The 23,452-nt window shown below is 40.2% G+C and overlaps 1 protein-coding gene across 1 annotated transcript; it reads right to left on the minus strand.

Moving 5' to 3' along the window:
- Nucleotides 1-412: 412 nt before the first annotated feature.
- On the minus strand, nt 413-21,857 carry LOC137638666 (zinc finger CCCH domain-containing protein 11A-like). The gene is made up of 9 exons (XM_068370952.1): nt 21,571-21,857; nt 18,941-19,029; nt 17,814-17,872; nt 17,170-17,270; nt 9,108-9,227; nt 8,110-8,239; nt 6,748-6,924; nt 5,825-6,063; nt 413-4,655 (listed from the first exon to the last, which is right to left on the minus strand). Exons 4-9 carry the CDS (start codon nt 17,260-17,262, stop codon nt 3,162-3,164), a joined length of 2,253 nt encoding a protein of 750 aa, XP_068227053.1. The 5' UTR covers nt 17,263-17,270; nt 17,814-17,872; nt 18,941-19,029; nt 21,571-21,857; the 3' UTR covers nt 413-3,161.
- Between the last annotated feature and the right edge of the window lie 1,595 nt (nt 21,858-23,452).

Here is a 23,452-nt window from a genome sequence, read left to right on the forward strand (position 1 = left end):
AAATAGAGGAGAATATCAGTATACAGTAGATTATTTCACAGAAACCATTTGAATACAAGAAAAATAAAACCTCTTGGTACGTTAAAATACACAAAGCATTATCATTTGCTTACATATAAACTTGGCAGATGGCAGTACCGTACTTCCAGCAACCTGAGCTTTTACGAACAGAGCAATTCAATTAGTAAGAAGTTTCCCGGAAATTCACGTAACGAGTTCTTGACACGAGACAAATCGACGAATGGCAACGAAGCTTCAAAGCGCAGAGATCTGAACAAAAGCACTTTCATTTCATAGGATAATCTCTTAACCCTTTTAACCCCCAATGGATGTACTGGTACGTTTCACAAAACTCATCCCTTTACCCCCATGGACGTAGCGGTACGTCCTTGCAAAAAAACTGCTATTTACATTTTTCTGCATATTTTTGATAACTTTATGAGAAACTTCAGGCATTTTCCAAAATAATAAGACCAACCTGACCTCTCTATGACAAAAATTAAGGCTGTTAGCGCAATTTAAAAAAATATATTGCAAAATGTGCTTGAAAAAGAAAATGCCTGGGGGTTAAGGGTTGTAAAGTTCCAAATAGCGTTGGGGGTAAAAGAGTTAATGGATTTTAAATAACATGCCATCTTGCAGAAGCTTCAAAATAAAATAGGTAAAGTTGACAGACAGCCAGTTTGAACACTTGCGTGGGTTTTTCTTCGCAGTTCCTCAGTGTAAATACTGTATAAATTGTATGAAGTCTCAGGAATTTCTAAAGGTGCGAAATACAAGCGTTTCCCAAAACCCTCAAAATCGCTCATTTGTTCAACATTTGTGGAAAATTAAGACAAAAAACTTATCAATCTATTTCACTGCGTGCATAAAAAAAAAAGATGCATCGCACAATTTTAAATGCCCCTTCCACCACTCGTGGCACTTTGTACATTATCTGAACGAAAAACATATTTACTATTTCTACATTTCCTACATTCAGGTCACTATTGACTCTGGGAACAAGAAAGGCATTTATCAAGCATTATATTGGCCTTTTTATCATATTCTTAATATCATTAGACAATTTAACCAAACCACTAGGTAAAGATATAAGACTCTCAAATATGAATTCTATTGAATAAAATGTTTATAAAAATCTTGAGAATTGTATAAGTCAACCTTTTGAGTGCCAACCTCCAGCAAATAATTTGGCTCTCAAGTCCCAAGCTTTATATTGAGAAATTTTACTTAAAAATTGGATTAAAAATAGGACTACAAATTTTACGAAATGCGCTTTCCGTCATTAGATAATTTCGAATAAAATTTTCATGTGCACAAATAGTAAAAGGAAACAAAACAGTATCGACTGGACGTAATATACGTCCAATATTGCCGAAGGGACTACGTCCAACGGTGCTCAAAGGGTTTAAAAATGTTGAGGACTAAACTGTTAACGTCGATCTGCAATCTCTGCAGACGTGGATTAGGACGTGCAAATTTTTGGCTTTCCGTAAACCAGAGAGGAACGGAAATAAATAAGTAATGAGCTTCAACAAAATACCATTCACAAGCCAATGATCTTTTCAAATCTATACTGAAATATTAACTTGGCTACAAATTTATGGGTAAATAATAACTTGACTATTTTTTCTCATCCTACATAAAATCAATTTTGCTTTGGTATAGAAGTGTATACATTAATCTCTTATTCTTTATAAAAAATGCTAAACTTCCATAATAACTTCCTTGTATAAAGAAGTCAGTAAATCCATATATATTTCTTAGTAGTACATTATGAAATTTATTCTTTGGGTCACATGTACACAGTATAATTCAAAACTTGGCAGTTTGACTATGTCATTGTGATAATCCTAGGATATAACAACACAATTCAGTCTTTACTTGTAAAAATTGATAAATACTAAAGAATTGTGGGATAGCTTGAAGTGACCTTGTGCCAAAAACGGATTTTTGTTCATTAAGAAAAATGAATAGACCAGACTACAGAGATTTAGTTCTTAACCCTTTTACCCCCAGTGGACGTACTGGTACATTTCACAAAACTCATCCCTTTAGCCCCAATGGACGTACTGGTACGTTTCACAAAACTCATCCCTTTACCCCCAAAGGACGTACTGGTACGTTTCACAAAACTCATCCCTTTACCCCCAATGGACGTACTGGTACGTTTCACAAAACTCATCCATTTACCCCCATGGACGTACTGGTACGTCCTTGCAAAAAACTGCCATTTACATTTTTTTTTGCATATTTTTGATAACTTTAAGAGAAACTTCAGGCATTTTCCAAAAGAATAAGACCAACCTGACCTCTCTATGATGAAATTTAAGGCTGTTAGAGCAATTTAAAAAATATATATTGCAAAATGTGCTTGAAAAAAAAAAAAAAGCCTGGGGGTTAAGGGTTGGAAATTTCCAAATAGCCGGGGGTGAAAAGGTTAACTCTCACAGTGCTGGCCACCAAAAAATATATTACAGCAATCATACTACAGTACATATCTGTGATTTCCGCATGAAATGAAATATACACTAACATGGGTTAAAATAAATCTTTTAATTTCCAAAAGATAATACACCCCTTTAGAGACTTTTCAAAGTCATGTTTGCCATTAAAAAAAAATTACATATAAAACTCCAAAGTTATATCATTGGAAACATTCAATTTGAACACAATGCAACTTAAATACTTAATGCCCTGATGCGAGAGAGAGAGAGAGAATTACCTTGTGAAATTACAATTCTTCTCTGTATAATGGCACACATAAGCATTAGCCATTTACAACTCAATAATGTACACTTGGCTGAAGTTTTACCTGAGATTTTAGATATGGTTATCATCTGTTTTTTGGGGGAAATGAAGAGTACCAAAGGGAAAATAATCTAAAGTTGAAAAGAAATAAATATTGCGCAAGTAACCATTCCAGGTATGACTACAGCCTACAGAACTCAAAAACAGCTGAAAGGTAACTTGTAAATATTATGAAAATAACATTGACCCAAGTTCACGATAGGTACTCGCCACCAGCTCTGCAATTGTCCTTCTGAATCAGCACACAGAATATACTTCTTACCTAATTGCAACAAGAACTGAAATCTATTACGGTATGAATCCCACGATACATAAGGTTGAACACAAAACAATAAAATGAATAAGATGTCTCAGAGTAACAGGGCCGCTTCGTCGATGTCATCCTCGTCATCTGCCATGTCCCCGCCTAACAAGAGCGCCTCTTCGTCCTCCAAGAAAGAATCCATTCGACTAACACTAGTATTCAGCAATTTGTCGGCCGAGTCTTTGCCGGGAATATTCGCCTCTTTACGATGTTCAGATGCAGGTGGGACAGGTTTGCCGCTTTCAGAGCTAACGTTATTGTTATTAATTCGACCTTTATTTTCTACGGACTTGACAGATAACCTGACATTTACACTACGAGCTTCCGTCTCCCTCTTTTTGTGCTTGTCGTTCAACGCTGGATTTCCCGACGCCTCCGCACCTGCGACTTTCTGGGGCGGCGACCTGCCGAAGGTGATCTTCCTTGCACCAAGACTGGACGATTTGGGTTTAGCAGTTTGCGTCTGGGGAGAATCACAGTTGTCGAAAGTTAATGTAATCTTTCTGCTCGGCTTATCGTTAGTCTGAAGGGATGCAAGCGACACCGACCTTTTCTGCTGCTGTCCCACACTAGGCTTCTTTTCAAACTGAGATTTTGAGGTACTTACAGCTTTGAAAGATATAGGAGAAACAGATCTCTTTTTCTGCTGGACAGTAAACGAATTACTGCGAGACATTAATTTCTTTTTAGGTTCGTCCCCAAAAGATATGGGAGATATGGGCCTCTTTTTCTGTTGAGAAGGCGTCTGTCGAGCTTTGATTTCCGAAAGACTCAAAACTCTGAGACTGCTCTCCTCCCTTGGAAAATCTATTGGCTTGTTATCACTCAAATGCAGTTTGGTACCATTTTTAATTCCAAGACGGGATTGTACGTTCTTTCTTTCACCGTTAGGTTTGGATGTCCGCACAGTCACTTTTCTTTGCTTTTCGGCTCGAATATCGGCCAAACTCTTTACAGTGAAATCAAGACCTGGCCCTTTCGGTGCTGACACAACAGTGCTTGGTAAACTATCGTCTGGTACCGCCTCCCCTTCCCCAACACCGTGTAGACTACGGATCGCGGTGATTTTAGTCGCTATGGATTTATCGACAACCTCGGCTTCACCGTCACGTAACCTCACAGACCGAGAACTGTCCTTTCCAATACGCGTCCCTAACCTGTCAAGCAAGCTGGGCTTTTTACTGGGACTTTTTCCAAGCCTTTCTGCAATCCTTTTAGCATTCACCTGTTCTTCTTTATCCCCTGAAAGTCTCTTAACGCCGTGTTGACGTAATTGCACATTTGTACCCAACGTTTCGGCAAGTGCCCTGCTTGCAACACCCCCCAGCCTCTGTGATATTTGTACTTTTCTTCGGCCTTTGAGGTCATCTATCTGGGGCTTCATACCCCCTTTTCTATGCTCACTAAGTACCGAGTCTGAGTAGCCCTTGGCCTGGGCAGAGTGGGGAAGAGTTCTCTGGATGAGATGATGGTGGGGGTGCAGACGGCGGTGAATGGCATCGGGCTCCTCCTCGACCTCCAGGATTTCCTCTACGACGTACTGAAAAATAACACTGAATAAACATCTTCACTTACATAGCTGATTTTGCTGAAATTATTACCTCCTATCGAATATAACAAAGATTTTGAAATAGAATTAAAATGTACTGGATTCACGTTCAAGGGGACGATTTACAAATGTGAAAGTATAAAAAAACATCCAAATTTAGGTTCTTATAAAATTAGTTCCTAAACTCTATGATACATTGCCATCAATGACTACACCATTACCGGCGTAATACGCAAGGAGGTTCGGACTTAGTAAATTCTACTTTATGTACTACTCTCTGATATATAGATCCCTTAAATACATTCCAGGTTAGTAGCATAGTTTACAAACTTTGGAGTAAATAATTCATTCAAAAACATGACTTAGATTCTTATAGAATATTTTTTTAAATGAAGAAAAGCAAGATTATTGTAGTAGCACATTTCTTTTATCAACATTTTTGTCATTATTAATGATGTCCACACATTCATGACACTAGTTGAAAACATTTTTGTCATTATTAATGATGTCCACACATTCATGACACTAGTTGAAAAGGCTATTATGTTGCCTTTAAAGTTTCCACAAAATGATATGCTTAATAATTGTAACATATAAACCAAAACAGAGTGAATTACTTACTAACAACAACAACAAAAAATAACAAATGTAGCCGTTTCTAGTGCACAGTAGGGCAAAGGCCTCAGACATGGCATTATTCAAGTCTGGAGTTAGCCAGTTTTCATCAACATGCTGGCCACCGTGGATTGGTGATGATGGAAGAATTCAGTCTGATTAGTCAAAGCAAACTAACCTAGTATGGGTGGCCCTGACTAGTACAGCTTTGCTGATCATGGCGATACAAAAACCCTTTCACCACATTAATGTATCCCCACTCAGAAAGGATGAGAAGAGAGTAGTATCATCTGCATAGGTAAAAAGCTTGTGTTTTAGGCCAAACCAGATATGGGTATATAATAAGAAAGTAAAGGGCTGAGAACACTCCTTGACTGAACAAGGAATAACAGAGGGAATGTGTGTCCTAAAAAAAAGAAAAAATTATAATAAATAAAAAAACTAAGGGAGAAAACAACAACTTAATGATGAACTGCCAATGATAGACATTAGCAATAGAATCTAAGATAGAACCGTTTATCTCAAACTCACGTAAAAAAACTTACCTCCTCCAGTTCCTGATTTTGAGGATGAGACTCTTCAGTATACATGCCATCCTCTTCCTCTTCTTCCTCCTCCTCCCCGCCTTGCTCCGCGTCATCGGCGAAAACGTACCCGATAATATCTGCCTCGTGAGCCTGAATCTGACGTAGCTTGCGCAGTTCCCACTCCAACTGAGCGCTGAGTTCTGGATTATTGACTCTTTTGTAGGGAGAACCCGACACGCTCTCGGAATCGGACTCGCCTGAGGGTAATGAAAAAAAAAAAAAGTTTACAATTGACTTGACATTACTTCAAAGAGGTAACATTTCCTGTTTCATTAATTTTCACTCATCAAGAAATTCCGTGATTATTTCCACCAAGTATAGTATTTCCTAGCTTCTTGTCTTGGATAGATTACTCTTAGAAGTTTTATATTGTTATAGCAAAAGTACCGGTAATACTATCATTTGCTAATGGAAATATGCTGGATATCTTATTATATTTGGTTACAGATATAGAATTATAGCTACTCTATGTCGTAGGAATCTAATTTTACAATCATGGCAATAAGCTACAACCTCAATTGGAAGTCCCATTATAGCAAAGTAATACTATTAATACACCTGTGTTATCATTTTTACAGTATTAGCTAGGCTACAACCCTAATTTGGAAAAGCTGGATGCTATAACTACAAGGCCTCTAACAGGGAAAAGCAGCCAAGTGAGGAAAGGAAATAAGGAATTATATAAACTACAAGAGAATGAAAAATTTAAACAACATATTTTAAAAATAGTAACAACATTAAAATAGAACTTTTATACATTAACTATAAAAAGATTTATGTCAGCAATTTGGAGAGTTTCACACTCTTCTTCAGTGACATTTATGTTTTCCTGTATAGCGCAAAACTACTGTACAGATGTTTCACATTCACAAAACACTAACCGTCCTGCAGTGGAACAATTATCGGATTACGGGGTATCGGAGTGAAGTGAGCCTGTCTGGGAGGCGTGATGGACCCCGTCTCGCTCTTCGAGATCACTACCTGACGCTCGTGTTCTTCTCCGTTGCCGACTTGTAAGTCGCCTTTTAAGTTTTCATCTTTCTTGACTGGTAGTATCACTGATGGAAAAAAGTAAACACAAAATGTTCAGTAAGTTATACCTAGAACTTTAGATCTTGGGATATCAATATGATCTATTACCAACAATACATACATACATATACCAAGGCACTTCCCCAATTTCTTTTTTTTTTGGGTGGGGGTAGCTGACATCAAACAAATAAAAAAAGGGGACCTTTCCTCTCTACGCTCCTCCCAGTGTGACGAAGGACTCAACCGAGTTCAGCTGGTATTGCTAGGGTGGAACAACCCACCCACCCCCGTTATCCACCACAGATGAAGCTTCATAATGCTGATTCCCCTACTGCTACTACCTCCGCTGTCATCTCAGGCACTGGAGGAAGCAGCAGAGCCAACCGGAACTGCGCCACAATCGCTCGCCATTCATTCCTATTTCTAGTAACGCTCTTGTCTCTCTTACATCTATCCTCCTATCACCCAGAGCTTTCTTCACTCCATCCATCCACCCAACCCTTGGCCTTCTCCTTGTACTTCTCCCATCAACTCTTGCATTCATCACCTTCTTTAGAAGACAGTCATTTTCCATTCTCTCAACATGGCCAAACCACCTCAACACATTCATATCCTCTCTAGCTGCTAACTCATTTCTTACACACGTTCTCACCCTCACCACTTTGTTCCTAACCCTCTCTACTCGAGATACACCAGCCATACTCCTTCATACACTTCATCTCAAACACATTCAATTTCTGTCTCTCCGTCACTTTCATTCCCCACAACTCCGATCCATACATCACAGTTGGTACAATCACTTTCTCATATAGAACTCTCTTTACATTCATGCCCAACCCTCTATTTTTTACTACTCCCTTAACTGCCCCCAACACTTTGCAACCTTCATTCACTCTCTGACGTACATCTGCTTCCACTCCACCATTTGCTGCAACAACAGACCCCAAGTACTTAAACTGATCTACCTCCTCAAGTAACTATCTATTCAACATGACATTCAACCTTGCACCCCCTTCCCTTCTCGTACATCACCACTTCGTGCGTTATTGAAGTTAATTCAAAGAATGACCGATAAAAAATCAGTATATTCTACAATAATAGAATATCCACTGAAAATCTATAAATTAATCATACAGTACATGCTATATTAGTACTGCATTGATAAATCAATATTACTATAAAATAAATAACTAAATTCAGTACATACTCACAGTCAGGTTTCTTTTTAATGTCCTCTTCCCGAGGATGATCCAAGATATTCTGGTGTTGGAAAGGACAATGTGGTTTTTTGCAACCTCCTGGCTGTGTCTCAAACCAACAGGCTATCTTATCCCTTTGTTTCTGAAAGTGAAAACAAAGACAATATTCAATTATGTCTAACATTAAGTAGAATATCCAACAGATTTAAATTTCATAACAAAGCCCTCAGAAGAATATTGGGAGTTAAATGGCTGGACAGGATTAGAAATGAAACTATAAGGGAGATTACTTGAGTGCCGTATGTGGATGAAATCATGGTGAGGGGTAGATGGAGGTGGTTTGGGCATGCTCTTTGCACTCCCAACTGGGTTCCATAAGGTACTAGAGGAGTTGGAAGCCCCAGACCTTTATGGCTAAGGATTATGAAGTGTGAAGTAGGAGATAATGAATGAAGAAGTATTGATTTAAAAGCTCAAGATAGAGATGAATGGCGAAATCTAATACTGTAATATTTTATAATTTAGCTTTTCAATGGCTCTATCGAGAAACTCAATTACAAAATGAATGCTACTAAGGCAGCCATCATTTTCAACGAGACTTGCCTGAAAACAAGGTCTGCGTCCCAAATATAACAGTAATAATAATAATAAGAATAATTCTATCATTAACATCACAGAGAGCCCCTTTGGGAATCCTAAAATAGGGTGCATGAACTATAGTCCATTTCTTTTAGCGATGCATATTTGCACCGACTCGCGGCGGTGCCCTTTTAGCTCGGAAAAGTTTCCTGATCGCTGATTGGTTAGAATTATCTTGTCCAACCAATCAGAGATCCGGAAACTTTTCCGAGCTAAAAGGGCACCGCCGCGAGTCGGTGCAAATATGCATCGTTAAAAGATATGGACTATAGGTCTTCATTATGAAGTTACAAAATAGGGTACAGTACTTCTGATTCTGTTTTTTTTTGGGGGGGATGATAAAACAAAAATAAACACAACATTCTACTCACTGTAAGTTCCATGTGCCTGAATATACAGTTTTTCTTACTGCAATTGCCTTGCAGCCAAAAAATGCAGACCGTCTCATTACGGAGAGCCGCTGGTTCGTGACGAAACGGACACGCATCACCCTGCAAAATCAGACGAAATTTTAAGGAGCATAATAAAGTCTTAATACAATAGAATGCTTGAGAAATGTTATTTTCATTAGTAAAATAAATTTTTGAATATACTTACCCGATAATCATGTAGCTGTCAACTCTGTTGCCGACAGAAATCTACGGTCGGGATACGCCAGCGATCGCTATACAGGTGGGGGTGAACACCACAGCGCCATCTGTGGTCAGGTACTCTAGTACTTCTTGTCAACACCACCTCAATTTTTTCCTCGGTCCACTGGTTCTCTATGGGGAGGAAGGGTGGGTCAATTAAATCATGATTATCGGGTAAGTATATTCAAAAATTTATTTTACTAATGAAAATAACATTTTTCAATATTAATCTTACCCGATAATCATGTAGCTGATTCACACCCAGGGTGGTGGGTGGAGACCAGCATACATGTTAACACAGAAGCTAAGTATCCCGTATTTTATTTTATTAGTTATTCAAAAATAACATAAAATAAATAAGTACCTGGTAAGGAAGACGACTTGAACCATTACTCTGCCTTTATTAAGTACGTCTTTCTTACTGAGCGTAGCGGTCCTCTTAGGATGCTGAACGACTCTTAGGTGCTGAAGTATAAAGGGCTGCAACCCATACTAAAGGACCTCATCACAACCTTTAACCTCGGCGCTTCTCAAGAAAGAATTGACCACCCGCCAAATCAACAAGGATGTGGAAGGCTTCTTAGCCGACCGTACAATCCATAAAAAGTATTCAAGAGAAAGGATAAAAAGGTTATGGGATTATGGGAATGTAGTGGCTGAGCCCCCGCCTACTACTGCATTCGTTGCTACGAATGGTCCCAGGGTGTAGCAGTTCTCGTAAAGAGACTGGACATCTTTGAGATAGAATGATGCGAACACTGACTTGCTTCTCCAATAGGTTGCATCCATAACACTCTGCAGAGAACGGTTCTGTTTGAGGGCCACTGAAGTAGCCACAGCTCTCACTTCATGTGTCCTTACCTTCAGCAAAGCAAGGTCTTCTTCCTTCAGATGAGAATGTGCTTCCCTAATCAGGAGCCTGAATAGGTAAGAAACTGAGTTCTTAGACCTTGGAAGAGAAGGCTTCTTGATAGCCCACCATAAGGCTTCTGATTGTCCTCGTAAAGGTTATGACCTTTTTAGATAGTACCTAAGAGCTCTAACTGGGCAAAGTACTCTCTCCAGTTCGTCCCCCACCAAGTTGGACAGGCTTGGGATCTCGAACGACTTAGGCCAAGGACGTGAAGGAAGCTCGTTTTAGCAAAAAACCGAGCTGCAAGGAACATGTAGCCGTTTCAGATGTGAAAACTATGTTCCTGCTGAAGGCGTGGATCTCACTTACTCTTTTAGCTGTTGTCAAGCACACGAGGAAAAGAGTTTTTAATGTGAGGTCCTTAAAAGAGGCTGATTGGAGAGGTTCAAATCTTGATGACATAAGGAACCTTAGGACCACGTCTAGATTCCAGCCTGGAGTGGACAACCGACGTTCCTTTGAGGTCTTAAAAGACCTAAGGAGGTCCTGTAGATCTTTGTTGGTGGAAAGATCCAAGCCTCTGTGGCGGAAAACCGCTGCCAACATACTTCTGTAACCCTTAATCGTAGGAGCTGAAAGGGATCTTACGTTCCTTAGATGTAACAGGAAGTCAGCAATCTGGGTTACAGTGGTACTGGATGAGGAAACTGCATTGGCCTTGTACCAGCTTCGGAAGACTTCCCCTTTAGACTGATAGACTCTGAGAGTGGATGTCCTCCTTGCTCTGGCAATCGCTCTGGCTGCCTCCTTCGAAAAGCCCCTAGCTCTTGAGAGTCTTTCGAAAGTCTGAAGGCCGTCAGACGAAGAGCGTGGAGGTTTGGATGTACCTTCTTTACGTGAGGTAGACGTAGAAGGTCCACTCCTAGAGGAAGAGTCCTGGGAATGTCGACCAGCCATTGCAGTACCTCTATGAACCATTCTCTCGCGGGCCAGAGCGGAGCCAACCAATGTCAGCCGTGTCCCTTTGTGAGAGGCGAACTTCTGAAGTACCCTGTTGACAATCTTGAACGGCGGGAATGCATACAGGTCGAGATGGGACCAATCCAGCAGAAAAGCATCCACGTGAACTGCTGCTGGGTCTGGAATCGGAGAACAATACAACGGGAGCCTCTAGGTTATCGAGGTAGCGAACAGATCTATGGTTGGCTGACCCCACAGGGCCCAAAGTCTGCTGCAAACATTCTTGTGAAGGGTCCACTCTGTGGGGATGACCTGACCCTTCCGGCTAAGGCGATCTGCCATGACATTCATATCGCCCTGAATGAACCTCGTTACCAGCGTGAGCTTTCGATCTTTTAACCAGATGAGGAGGTCCCTTGCGATCTAGAACAACTTCCACGAATGAGTCCCTCCCTGCTTGGAGATGTAAGCCAAGGCTGTGGTGTTGTCAGAGTCCACCTCCACCACCTTGTTAAGCTGGAGGGACTTGAAGTTTATCAAGGTCAGATGAACCGCCAACAGCTCCTTGCAATAGATGTGAAGTGTCCTTAGCTCCTGATTCCATGTTCCCGAGCATTCCTGTCCGTCCAAAGTCGCACCCCAGCCCGTGTCTGATGCGTCAGAGAAGAGACGGCGGTCGGGTTTCTGAACAGCCAAAGGAAGACTTCCTTGAGAAGAAAGCTGTTCTTTCACCACGTGAGAGTAGACCTCCTCTCTTCGGAAACAGGAACTGAGATCGTCTCTAGCGTCATGTCCTTTATCCAGTGAGCCGCTAGATGATACTGAAGGGGGGGAGGTGGGGTCTCCCTAACTCGATGAACAGTGCCAGCGATGAAAGTGTCCCTGTTAGACTCATCCACTACCTGACTGAGCATCGGTTCCTTCTCAGCATGCTCTGGATGCAATCTAGGGCTTAGTATATCTTTGGGGCCGACGGAAAAGCCCGAAAAGCTCGACTCTGAAGATCCATACCCAGGTAGACAATGGTCTGGGATGGGACGAGCTGGGACTCTTCAAAATTGACCAGGAGGCCCAGTTCCTTGGTCAGATCCATAGTCCATCTGAGAATCTCCAGACAGCGACGACTTGTGGGAGCTCTTAAAAGCTAGTTGTCTGACGGAGCCGGACACAAGATCATGGTACTGCTGCAGTCTGTGAACTGTCAACCATGGGGAAGCGAGGAAGTACAGTGACAACCCGAAGCTGTCTAGACTGTCTGGGTCGTACAGACAACTCCTTATCGGGTTACTGAGGTTGCCGCACTGCGTCACAACAAGACACTTCTGCTGGTTGTTGAACGTCTTCCCAGTGACACACTGACTCCGTAAACAAAAAATCCTCTAACAAGGACTAAGCTTGGACTGCATGTCTTGCAACACAGCTCAAGGTCTATGGGAGCAGGTGTGGTAACAGACGGGGTTAGCGACTGAAGTGGAACCATTACCCTCCCTGGAAGCATGCTATGCTTAAATAAAAGTCCATAGGAGGCTAAGCAGCTAAAGGCTCCTCTCCAAATGACAGAGTCCTCAAGGGAAAATCAGAAGGAGCGAGAATAGCACTTTCTCATCTACAGGAACCATATCCGAGAAAAGCTAAGTTCTCTCAGTGAGGGTTTCACTGGTGCAAAAGCAGCAGACTAGAAGGCAACGTATGAAACTGCTTGACAGTCTAGTGAGTTGGCAACAACCAAAGATGTGTGACTGAGAAGCATGCGGTAAGGTATGCAGAGCATGCTGTATGTAGAGCATGCTGTAAGGTAAGCAGAGCATGTTGCATGGCGTGCGGCTTATGCTGCATGGGATGAGGCTCATGCTGCATGGGATGAGGCTCATGCTGCATGGTATGAGACTCATGCTGCATGGGATGAGGCTCAAGCTGCAAGGGATGAGGCTTATGCCGCATGCGTTGAGGAGGATGCCGCATAATATGAGGCTCCTGCCTCATGGGTTGAGGCGGTTGCCGCATAGCATGAGGCTTTTGCCTCATGGTTAGAGGAGGATGCCGCATAGCATGAGGCTCCTCATAAGCATGAGGCTGCCTCATGGGTAGAGGAGGATTTTTTAAAGAAATCTGAACCTGACACTAATCTAGCTGTCCGAGGATTTACCTGGTGAGACATCAGTCTCTTTACCAGCGAGTTTTACCAGATTTCCCCGGGCCACCACGTGACACAATTGGTAGTAATTCATTCAAATTACCCCTAATGAGTCAATATGGATAAATATCAACACAACATCGTGTTCAAAATAGAAATAAATTTCTACCTCATACTTGGGATCGAACGCTAGCCCCTTCTAATGAAAGGCCAGGTCGAAACCAACCATGCCACGAGAGCCCATTCAAGAGTTGAGGTTCTTGCCTCAAGAGTGGAGGTGGCTGTAGGCTGAGGAACCTCAACTTCATACGTCTGGCAGGGTGGACTGCGCAGAGGTGGAGTTGAGGTTGCTGCCTCGAGGATGGTGGAGGTTGTCGCACCGCAAGAGGTAGCTGCCTCGAGGATGGAGGAGGTAGTCGCAATGCATTAGGCTCCTACCTCAAGGGTAGAGGAGGTTGCTGCAAAGCATAAGGCTCCTGCCTCAAGAGTTGAGGTGGCGGCTGCGCAGAAAGAGGCTCCTGTCTCACGAGTTGAGGTTCTTGAGGTGCTTGCCTCGAGAGTTGAGGTTCTCGCCTCGAGGAAAGTGGAGGTATCAGCTGCGAGAGCTGAGGTGGCTGCCTCAAGGATGGCAGAGGTTGTCGTACCTCAAGAGGTTGCTGCCTCGAGGATGGTCTTACTGCAAGAAACTCTTGCCTCAAAGGTAGAGGAGGTTGTAAGGCATAAGACTCCTGTCCCCATTGTTGCGTGGTAAGAGGTTCCTGCCTCAAGGAAGGTGGAGGTTGCTGCACAACGCTGGTATCTGGCAACTCCCAACGCGGTAACTCACGCATGGAGGTAGCTTGAGGAACCTCAACTTCGTACGTCTGGCAGACTGGACTGCGTAGAGGAGGAGGAGCGCTCGCAGGAGGAGGTGTGTTAACCTTCTCTGCCTGAAACTCCTGCATCAACACCGCAAGCTGAGACTGCATTGTCAGCAGCATAGACCACTAGAGTTAAGAAAGACAACAACAAACGGAGCTACTGTCCGTTGAAACTGAGGGTCTAAAACAGCTGGTGCGGCAACAGACGGAGTTACTGTCTGTTGCGATACCACCTTGCCTCTCTGGGAGGTGTGCAGTTGTCGTACTGCAGCAAGTCCGAACTGACCCAGTGCTAATGGCACCACCTAGGAGTTGGACTTGCGCGGAAGGGACCGACTTGCACTTAAACGCTGCAAGATTTGGTCCATGGTTTCTGCGAGAAACCTCTTCCGCAGACGAGGAATAAATGGGCTCTCTCGTCTTAGTGTGGGTGGGGTGATCACGTCGGCTACGTGAGTTGGTTACACCCGAAACCACGGAGGGAAACGTCTGTTCGTCGATCAAGGCCTGCTGAACCCATAAGTCCTTCGACATTACTTCTCCCCTGGGCTTGGGAGCTTGTAAGAGGTCCCAGACTAGGCGAACAACTGGCACGAACAGACGAACCCTCGAACGCAACACTGTAAAACTTTGCGCTTATCACTCTATCACTTTTGATTTTCTGTTTGCACTTATTTCACTGAACTCGAAACTTTAAGTGGTTTGTACCTGAAACACGCAATTTTATCCTTCATTAAAAGTTAGTAATTGCGAAAACAGTATTACAATGTAACAGAAAAACATAATGAAAGATAAATAATTCAGTGGCTGGAAAAGAGATTAAACACTAGATCAAATAAACTACGTTTAAAATCTCTCACCGCATAAAGTCTGAGAACAAGAATAAAACTCTAGAAACGTTTACCTTCTTCCCCTAAAGAGACTAGGGAGAAGAACAAAAACGATAACAACGTTACCCGCTTGAACGAAACGTTTATCCTCCTCTCTCTCCCTCCGTCTCTATCTCTCTCTCTCTCTCTCTCGACTTAGCACCTGAGAGAAGAGCCCAATTATATAAATCGTTAAAACATATTATTGTTAAAGGAAAAAAACTGAAAGGTTTCCCAAATAAAAAGTTCCTTTATTAGAATAGAACCATTTAAGCTAAGAAAGAATGAACAAAACGCTAGAATCGGTTTACTCTTACTGCAACGTGACACCGTGATAGACTCTCTCTCTATCGTAACGATAGAGCGCAAGTTGAACGTTCTGAACGTCAACAACTGCAGAGACAAAACAAAACGTTAGTTCAACTTTGAAAACAGTACAAGACTATCAAAGAAATTCTTTCAAAAACATTAAAATAGCATAATATGTTAACAGGTAAAAACGAAATGACGGGCTCAAAGTTAATTAACTTCGTTACCAAGAAAAGACCGCCTACTATTAGGAAAGGTCGAATATAAACAAATATAAAAATTAATTTAAATAAGTTTATAATAAAAGGAAGTTAATCAAAGAGGCCTATAAAAGGCGGAGAGATATAAAATAATTCTATAACTTTGTTAAGCAAAATTAAGAGAGTCTATACTCTCTTCGACACCAACACTTCCGTCTAAGGGAAGGGTCGGCCATTTAAAAGTGAAAGAGAGTTCATACTCTCTTCGAACCAAAATTAAATCAACAATTAAATCAAATTAATTCCAAAAACTTGCTAAGCTAATGAAATAGCTTCCTGAATAGCGAAGGCTAAACTCTAGAGCAAATACATCACCAAATCGTGAGCAATAACTCCAGAATCAACAGCGTATCCATGTAGGTCTAGCCGGAGGCACGACAGAGGAAAAATTGAGGTGGTGTTGACAAGAAGTACTAGAGTACCTGACCACAGATGGCGCTGTGGTGTTCACCCCCACCTGTATAGCGATCGCTGGCGTATCCCGACCGTAGATTTCTGTCGGCAACAGAGTTGACAGCTACATGATTATCGGGTAAGATTAATATTGAAAATTATAGATTCACAGCGTTATTTAACACTAACATAGGAAGGTGGATGTATAGCATTTATGATTGCATGTACATAGCAATCAAAGGCCCAACTCAAGATATAATCATAAGTAGACCTATATATCCAATATATTGCTGTTGCAGGTGTTGAGGTGCCAGTGTTGGGAGATGTGAATGAGAGAGATTACAAGAGAGGAGGTGAAGAGAGTATTAGATGAAAAGACACCAGGAAAAGCACCTGGTATGGATAGTTTGAGGGCTTAGATGTTAAAGGAAAGGAGTGTGACTGTACTGGAATGGTTGGCAAGATTGTTGTCAATGGTGTCCGTGGACTGGGTGTCCGTGCGTGTTGTTCTGCTATACAAAGCTAAGGGAGATGTGCAGGTGAGCCTGCCAGATGAATAATTATCACTATCGGGTATGCAGGTACAGGATACAGTCAGTCTAATTCATGTAACTCCCTCCCAAGGCAGAGAAACTACACTGAAGCAAGGGGTATTATGCTATGAGTTCATAGTCTTCCTGATCGGACAGGGATTCCCCTTCTAGCCATCTGTCACTAACCAACTACTTTATTAACAATTCAACGACTGGTCCAGTGCTGCCGAAAACATATTCCTATCTTAAAGGATGAAAAGTTTGTACAGCATATGTATAGGAACAAATTATATTTTGGATTTTGTTAATTTTTCAGCAGTTAATATTGCACAGTGATTGACATACATTTGAGTACCAAACTTGATAAAAACACAAACAATTTTGCACCAAAATATAATTCTAGAGTTACAAGGAACAATACTGTACATTTCCTTCTAACAAACTAATAAGCTCGTAAATTCTCTCTCTCTCATTCATTAAATTGTTCTTTTGGATAATCAAATCTCTCTCTCTCTCATTCATTAAATTGTTCTTTTGGATAATCAAATCTCTCTCTCTCTCTCTCTCTCTCTCTCTCTCTCTCTCTCTCTCTCTCTCTCTCTCTCTCATAATATACACAATATCACTTACCTTGGAGCAAGAAGAGTAATAGTAGAAGTAACAGTCATTATTCTTTGTATTTTTGGCAGGAACCCCCGGTGCAGCTGCAGGTGTCTCCTCCATTGTAAGATCTGACAAAAAATTATCGTCGATATATAAAATGAGATCGTTACATTAACTGATGTTAACATTGTATTATGTATCTCATTTTATTATATATGTCTCTTGGAAATAAATACACCCCCTTTGTAATTATGTATATGCATCATATTATCACGTTATTATGTATATTTATCCATTGCATTATCAAGTGGCAATGGCCTGAGGACACGGCAACATTTCCTTGCAATGTATTTCAGTCTTCTCTATTCCCCCTTTTAGTCTTTTTAATATTTTTATGAGCTATAGAATTTCAGTTCTTATCTAAACCCAACTCCAGATTCTCCTGTTGAAAAAAAAATGGATCGGGAAATTCTACCTTTCCGAGGGTGGTTTCTCACTTAACAATGAACACTGATTGACTCTACCCAACAATAGGTTTGGAAAACAACGATGCCAGTTAAAAATTGCGTTGTCATACTTTATGATATATTATGAAAATCACCAAAAATAAAATTAATGACTGGAATCATTCCATACTAGTTAAAAATTCAACAAACCGAGTAAAAACTTACAGGTAAAAGTGGCGTTCAATTTTCATCAATGAGGAGCTTCCCTTTCCACTACCATCCACCTGAAACATAGAAAAAAAAAAATAAATAAGTGAGTACTTTTAATGAATTAAAAATGACAAATTTTGAAATTTTTTTTATTGTTCCTAACTATACAATCCTTGAGTTCTTTACCATGTATATTATTTTCAAGCTGAAATCTAGCCTAAAGACTTTCTAGCGAGGTATAACTCATCATAATTTCCTCATTACGTGAATTGGGCAGTTTACTTGACCGTGACCTTCCAAAATTTAATCATTTCCAGCAAGTTTCATTTCTGGGCTCTACCTGTGCCGCTCCGTGAAATTCTCCTTTACCATCATTTCTAGGGTATATAACTGCTATGAATTACCAGAGAAAAAAGTTGCATAGGAATGCCAGGGTTGAACCCAGCTCGCTCACCTATATAAGGTGTCGGTATAATACTGGGGCGTGATAAATCACAACCAGAGGTCTCGCGCCATTTAGATATCTCCTCCTCAATATCCCCGTTACAGCGAGGTGCCGTTCAACACCCACCACTGAATGCTACTACACCATCTCAACCCACGCCAATGACGTCACTCCTCATAGCACCCAAGTTTGGGCCCATTCTGGGAGGGAAGTAGAGGGAGGGTTCACTGGGCAGCACAGGTCTCTCGCCCAGAAATAGGTTTTTCCTTCGTCAAAATCCCTTTACTCTACGATTAAAATTGTGGTCAGGAAGCTGTTCACAAACAAACACACAAACAGGGGGTAAAACATAACCTCCTTCCAACTTTGTTGGCGGAGGTAATTATCCATAACACCATGCTAATAATATAATAAAGCTTTCTGTAATAATTACCTTGTGTCAAATTAACAAAGCTTTCCGTAATAATTACCTTGTGTCAAATTAACAAAGCTTTCCATAATAATTACAGTACCTTGTGTCAAATTAACAAAGCTTTCCATAATAATTACCTTGTGTCAAATTAACAAAGCTTTCCATAATGATTACCTTGTGTCAAATTAACAAAGCTTTCCGTAATGATTACCTTGTGTCAAATTAACAAGGCTTTCCGTAATGATTACCTTGTGTCAAATTAACAAAACTTTCCGTAATAGTTACCTCGTGTCAAAGATTCTTAACTTCCATATCTGCCTCAAGAAAGCAATGGGATGAAAAGCAGACGCAACTGTATAATGTCTGCTCGGATACTGAAAACAGAAATAAAACAACGAACATAAATAATATATCGTGATATTTTTGTAAAGATAATTCCACCGCATGCAATTTTATAATTGTGTTAGCAAAAGTGGAATATAAAAAAAATATCTTAAAAGCATTTTATATTTATCTGCTGCATTTTTAGGATGTTTCGGTTAATAACATAGGTAAAAATGTTGTGTCCTAACCTAACTTAACTACTAAGAACTCATGATATACTAAACCTACTAAAAACTACCAAACGGATAACTTGCATCAATAATGCTGGACAGAAATAAAATATAAGATAACCCATTCGCAATAAATATGATTACTGTATTGGGCCAGAAATTAAAGTATCATATAATGACCAGTTTTTCTTATACAATATTCAATTGAAGAATGGGTAGATAAAATTATAACCTCTGTACCCTTCTACCAATAATTTTTCTGGCTATATTAACCCTTTCACCCACAAAGGATGTACCGGTACGTTCTTGCAAAACATTGTTATTTACATGTTTTTGCATATTTTTGATAACTTTATGAGAAACTTTAGGCATTTTCCAAAAGAATGAGACCAACCTGACCTCTCTATGACAAAAATTAAGGCTGTTAGAGCCATTTAAAAAATAAATATATAGCAAAATGTGCTCGAAATTTAACCTTACCTTGGGGGTAAGAGGGTTAATTCACAATGTCAGTGGTGAGTGACTAGTTCGTAGCTAGTAATCAGTGCTGCCAAACCTGTGATTTACCTGCCCAACTGGGATTCTTTTGAACTCGTTGGCGCAGGCTATGAAAAGTTTCTGCAGCTTACCTAAATTTATGTTACTTTGGTGAGATAAAACCATGGCATCACTAAATCTGCTTTAACGGCTTTTACGATGTAAAGAGCAAGTGTCTGGGTATATATAGTGGGAAGACCTAGGCCTACAGGACTATGAAGCATGAAGTAAAAGATGCGGAATGAAGAAATATTGATTTAAAAGCTCAAGATAGAGATGGCTAAGCAAAATCTGAGGCCCTTTGCATTAATAGACGTAGACAGAGATGATGATGATAGATATATTTCCTTTCGGTCACGCTCAGCTCTCTCCGTCCCACGAGTAGAAGGGAGAGAGTAGTCATACCCTGGCAAGAGGTGTGTGTGTGCATGTTTGTGCGCATATCTATCTAAATATTTAGCCGACATTTTTTGAAGGGTCGTGTACACTATTATTTCATATTTATCCCAAAGGAAAAGCATAAATTGAATCTAATTCTACTGCATTTTCAATTTTATTATATGCAGTATAGTTTAAAGCATGATATATCATTGCCTAAATATTGTTTTACCAGTTTGGTGACCGGACAGACTGGCGCCCTCCAGACACTAAACTGCGTGAATAAAAAAAATTTCTATTACATTTTAAAGAATTATGGGGGTAATGTATAGGCAGTTTTGTCACTGAATTTTTGGCCACCAAAATATTCACTCACAAGGGTACCGCGCATGGTGCAACATGTACTGCTTACTAGAACAGAAGAGGGGATTAATGTAGTTCGTTGGCCAGGGTAAACTAAGAATATGGTAATGTAAAGGGGCCTACCGAACTACAAAGGCTTCCACAGGGGTAATGAGATAATGATCATCTGCGATCGAAGCGAGCAACAGTGGTCAAAAGACCAACAAGTGAATCATAAGCGTTAATTTACTAACCATCACGTACATAAATACACTTAAAAGTGTGCATGACGACGGAGAGACAGGATTCTAGTCTTCTATGCGAGCAGCAGGCTTGTTGATCCAACAATATACACACGTACCAAATTACGTTTGATTTCGTTACAGTAGTTCTCCTCTTTTTGCTAAAATAGCTGTTTTTAAACAGTATTTTCAAACATAAAAAAAAAGCTTATTTGTATTTCCAAATACCTGTAGTCTATGAAATGGAGGGGTGTATGTATAATAGCGGCCACCTGTATGTATGATGACGGTTAACTAAGAATACAGCGGTGTAAGGGGAGCCGCAGGGAGTCCCCCCCCCCCCCGGTTACTTGGTTAAGAACACGGCTTTGTAGCTTAGGTTGGGCGGGGGAGAGTTTAGTTTAGTTAGTCCATATTCAATGCTCGCTGGAGGAACTTACCGCTGATATACAAAGGCTCCAAAATGGAATATTTTGTATTTCAGTAAATAATAGCACAGAAGAGCATAGGCTACTATCAACCCAAATAGTTTCTATCAATCATTATGTCAAGGTGGATAATTTCTATAATTGGGATATTTCTAAGGTAATTAAGATGGTTTATGATACGTTCTACAAAGGTTAATGATGTTTTGTACCTCGGTTTATATTTTGTACAGCATATAATGATGTTTTGTACCGCGGATAATGATATTTTGTACCGCGGATAACGACGTTTTGTACCGCGGATAAGCAAATCGGCCCCTAACCTTTGTGTACCTATGAAACATCGCTGGACAAGTTAGGGTACATTTCACTCAATAACCTTTATTTAACCTAACTAATCAAACATAAAACTGAACTAAAGAGTCCTTCATACTCACCCAAAATCGCTACAACAACATATTTCCTGATATTTCCACCATTTTCCAGTTTCCAAGGCCAAGCCAATCGCCACCGAAGGATCCTGTCAGCTAGGGCTTCTCATTTGGCCAGGGGCCTAAATATACATTCCAGGGGTATATAGGAGGTATTAATTCACTAATTAACTTATTGGGCTCATTTTAACACCGTGCAGTCCTGCGCATCTAACAGTTACGAAAGGATATATAGGAAATTACGAAATTGATTGACGCTATGTAGAAAAACAACAAGGGTCTTCTTCTCTCTTGTTTACGTTGTAGACGGCGGATTCATTCATAAATTCTACGGTACTACTACTACTACTAATACTACTACTGTGCATACGCATACATTATTATTATTATTATTATGATTATTATTATTATTATTATTATTATTATTATTATTATTATTATTATTATTATTATTATTATTATTATAAGCTAAGCTATAACCTTTGTTGGAAAAGCAAGATGCTATAAGCCCAAGGGCTCCAAGGAAATATAACCCAGTGAGGAAAGGAAAAATGGATATAAACAATCAAAATAAAATACTTTAAGAACAATAACAACATTAAATTAGATCTTTCATCTATAAAATATAAGAAAAAAAACAAGAGGAAGAGAAATAAGATAGGACAGCGTGACCGAGTGTACCCTCAAGCGAGAGAACTCTAATCCAAGACAGTGGAAGACCATGGTATAAAGGTTATGGCACTACCCAAGACTAGAGAACAATGATCTGATTTTGGAGTGTCCTTCTAGAAGAGCTGTTTACCATAGCTAGGGAGTCTCTTCTACTCTTACCAAGAGGAAGGTGGCCATCGAACTATTACAGTGCAGTAGTTAACCCCTTGAGTGAAGAAGAACTGTTTGGTAATCTCAATGTTGTCAGGTGTATGAGGACAGACGAGAATGAGGAAAGAATAGGCTTGACTATTCGGTGTATGTGTATCCAATGACAAAATGAGCCGTGACCAGAGCGAGGGATTCAATGTAGAATGATAAACCTACTGCCTGGGCAGTCACATGACCCAATAACTCTCTAGCGATAGTATCTCAATAGGTGGCTGATACCGTGGACAACCTACTCCCTTCAATGAATTATTAAAAAGATAAAGAAATGTTTAGGCCTATTGACAAGTGTATCCTACTGCCTGGGCAGTCGCAGGACCCAGTAACTCTACCAGTAGTATCTCAACGGGTGGCTGGTGCCCTGGTCAACATACTACCTTCTACGAATTATTAAAAAGATAAAGAAAAGTTTAGGCTTATTGACAAGTGTGTGTGTGTGTGTGTGTGTGTGTGTGTGTGTGTGTGTGTGTGTGTGTGTAACTTAGATAAAAACTTAACAAATGCATGGATATTTTGTGGTATTATCTGATCCATATTTTAACAATTGGAAAAGATAGTTACCCCTGGATATAGTTGGTCAGTTGATTAAGCCAGCTACTAACTAGTTCCTTGGATATTTTCACGGCTTACCCTAGAAATTTAGATATTAATCATGAATATCTCCACGGTCGTGACGTGGACATAGATAATCCGTAAATAAAATCATTGGGGAATTCTGCAATCATTCAGTTTTGAACGGTTATTCACCGTTTTTTTTTATTTTTCTATCGATTCTTTGTTATATCAAACCTTAAACTAAAAAGAATAGTCTACTACAATAGTTTAGTAGTATTTAGTTGTGGTCAATTGTCCAAATATATATCTTCTTGGATAGTGATTTTTTTTATTTGGCTTTATTATGGTATTATCTAAATCTAAATATATATATATCAGCCTCTTCTTTTCTTAAATATAGTTCTCTTAAGATTTTTGTCACCTTTATACACAATGCGTGTAAAGTAAAAGGACT

This window comes from Palaemon carinicauda, chromosome 3, assembly GCF_036898095.1.
Source record: "Palaemon carinicauda isolate YSFRI2023 chromosome 3, ASM3689809v2, whole genome shotgun sequence".
NCBI lineage: Eukaryota > Metazoa > Arthropoda > Malacostraca > Decapoda > Palaemonidae > Palaemon > Palaemon carinicauda.

Excerpts from the sequence above, each read along its gene's own strand:
- LOC137638666 (XM_068370952.1), bottom strand. The coding sequence starts at position 17,262 with ATGGAGGAGACACCTGCAGCTGCACCGGGGGTTCCTGCCAAAAATACA. Across the intron at positions 8,240-9,107 it reads TCAGGCACATGGAACTTACA|AAACAAAGGGATAAGATAGC; the intron begins GTGAGTAGAATG and ends TTTCACTTTCAG. Across the intron at positions 4,656-5,824 it reads AAAATCAGGAACTGGAGGAG|TACGTCGTAGAGGAAATCCT; the intron begins GTAAGTTTTTTT and ends GTTATTTTTCAG.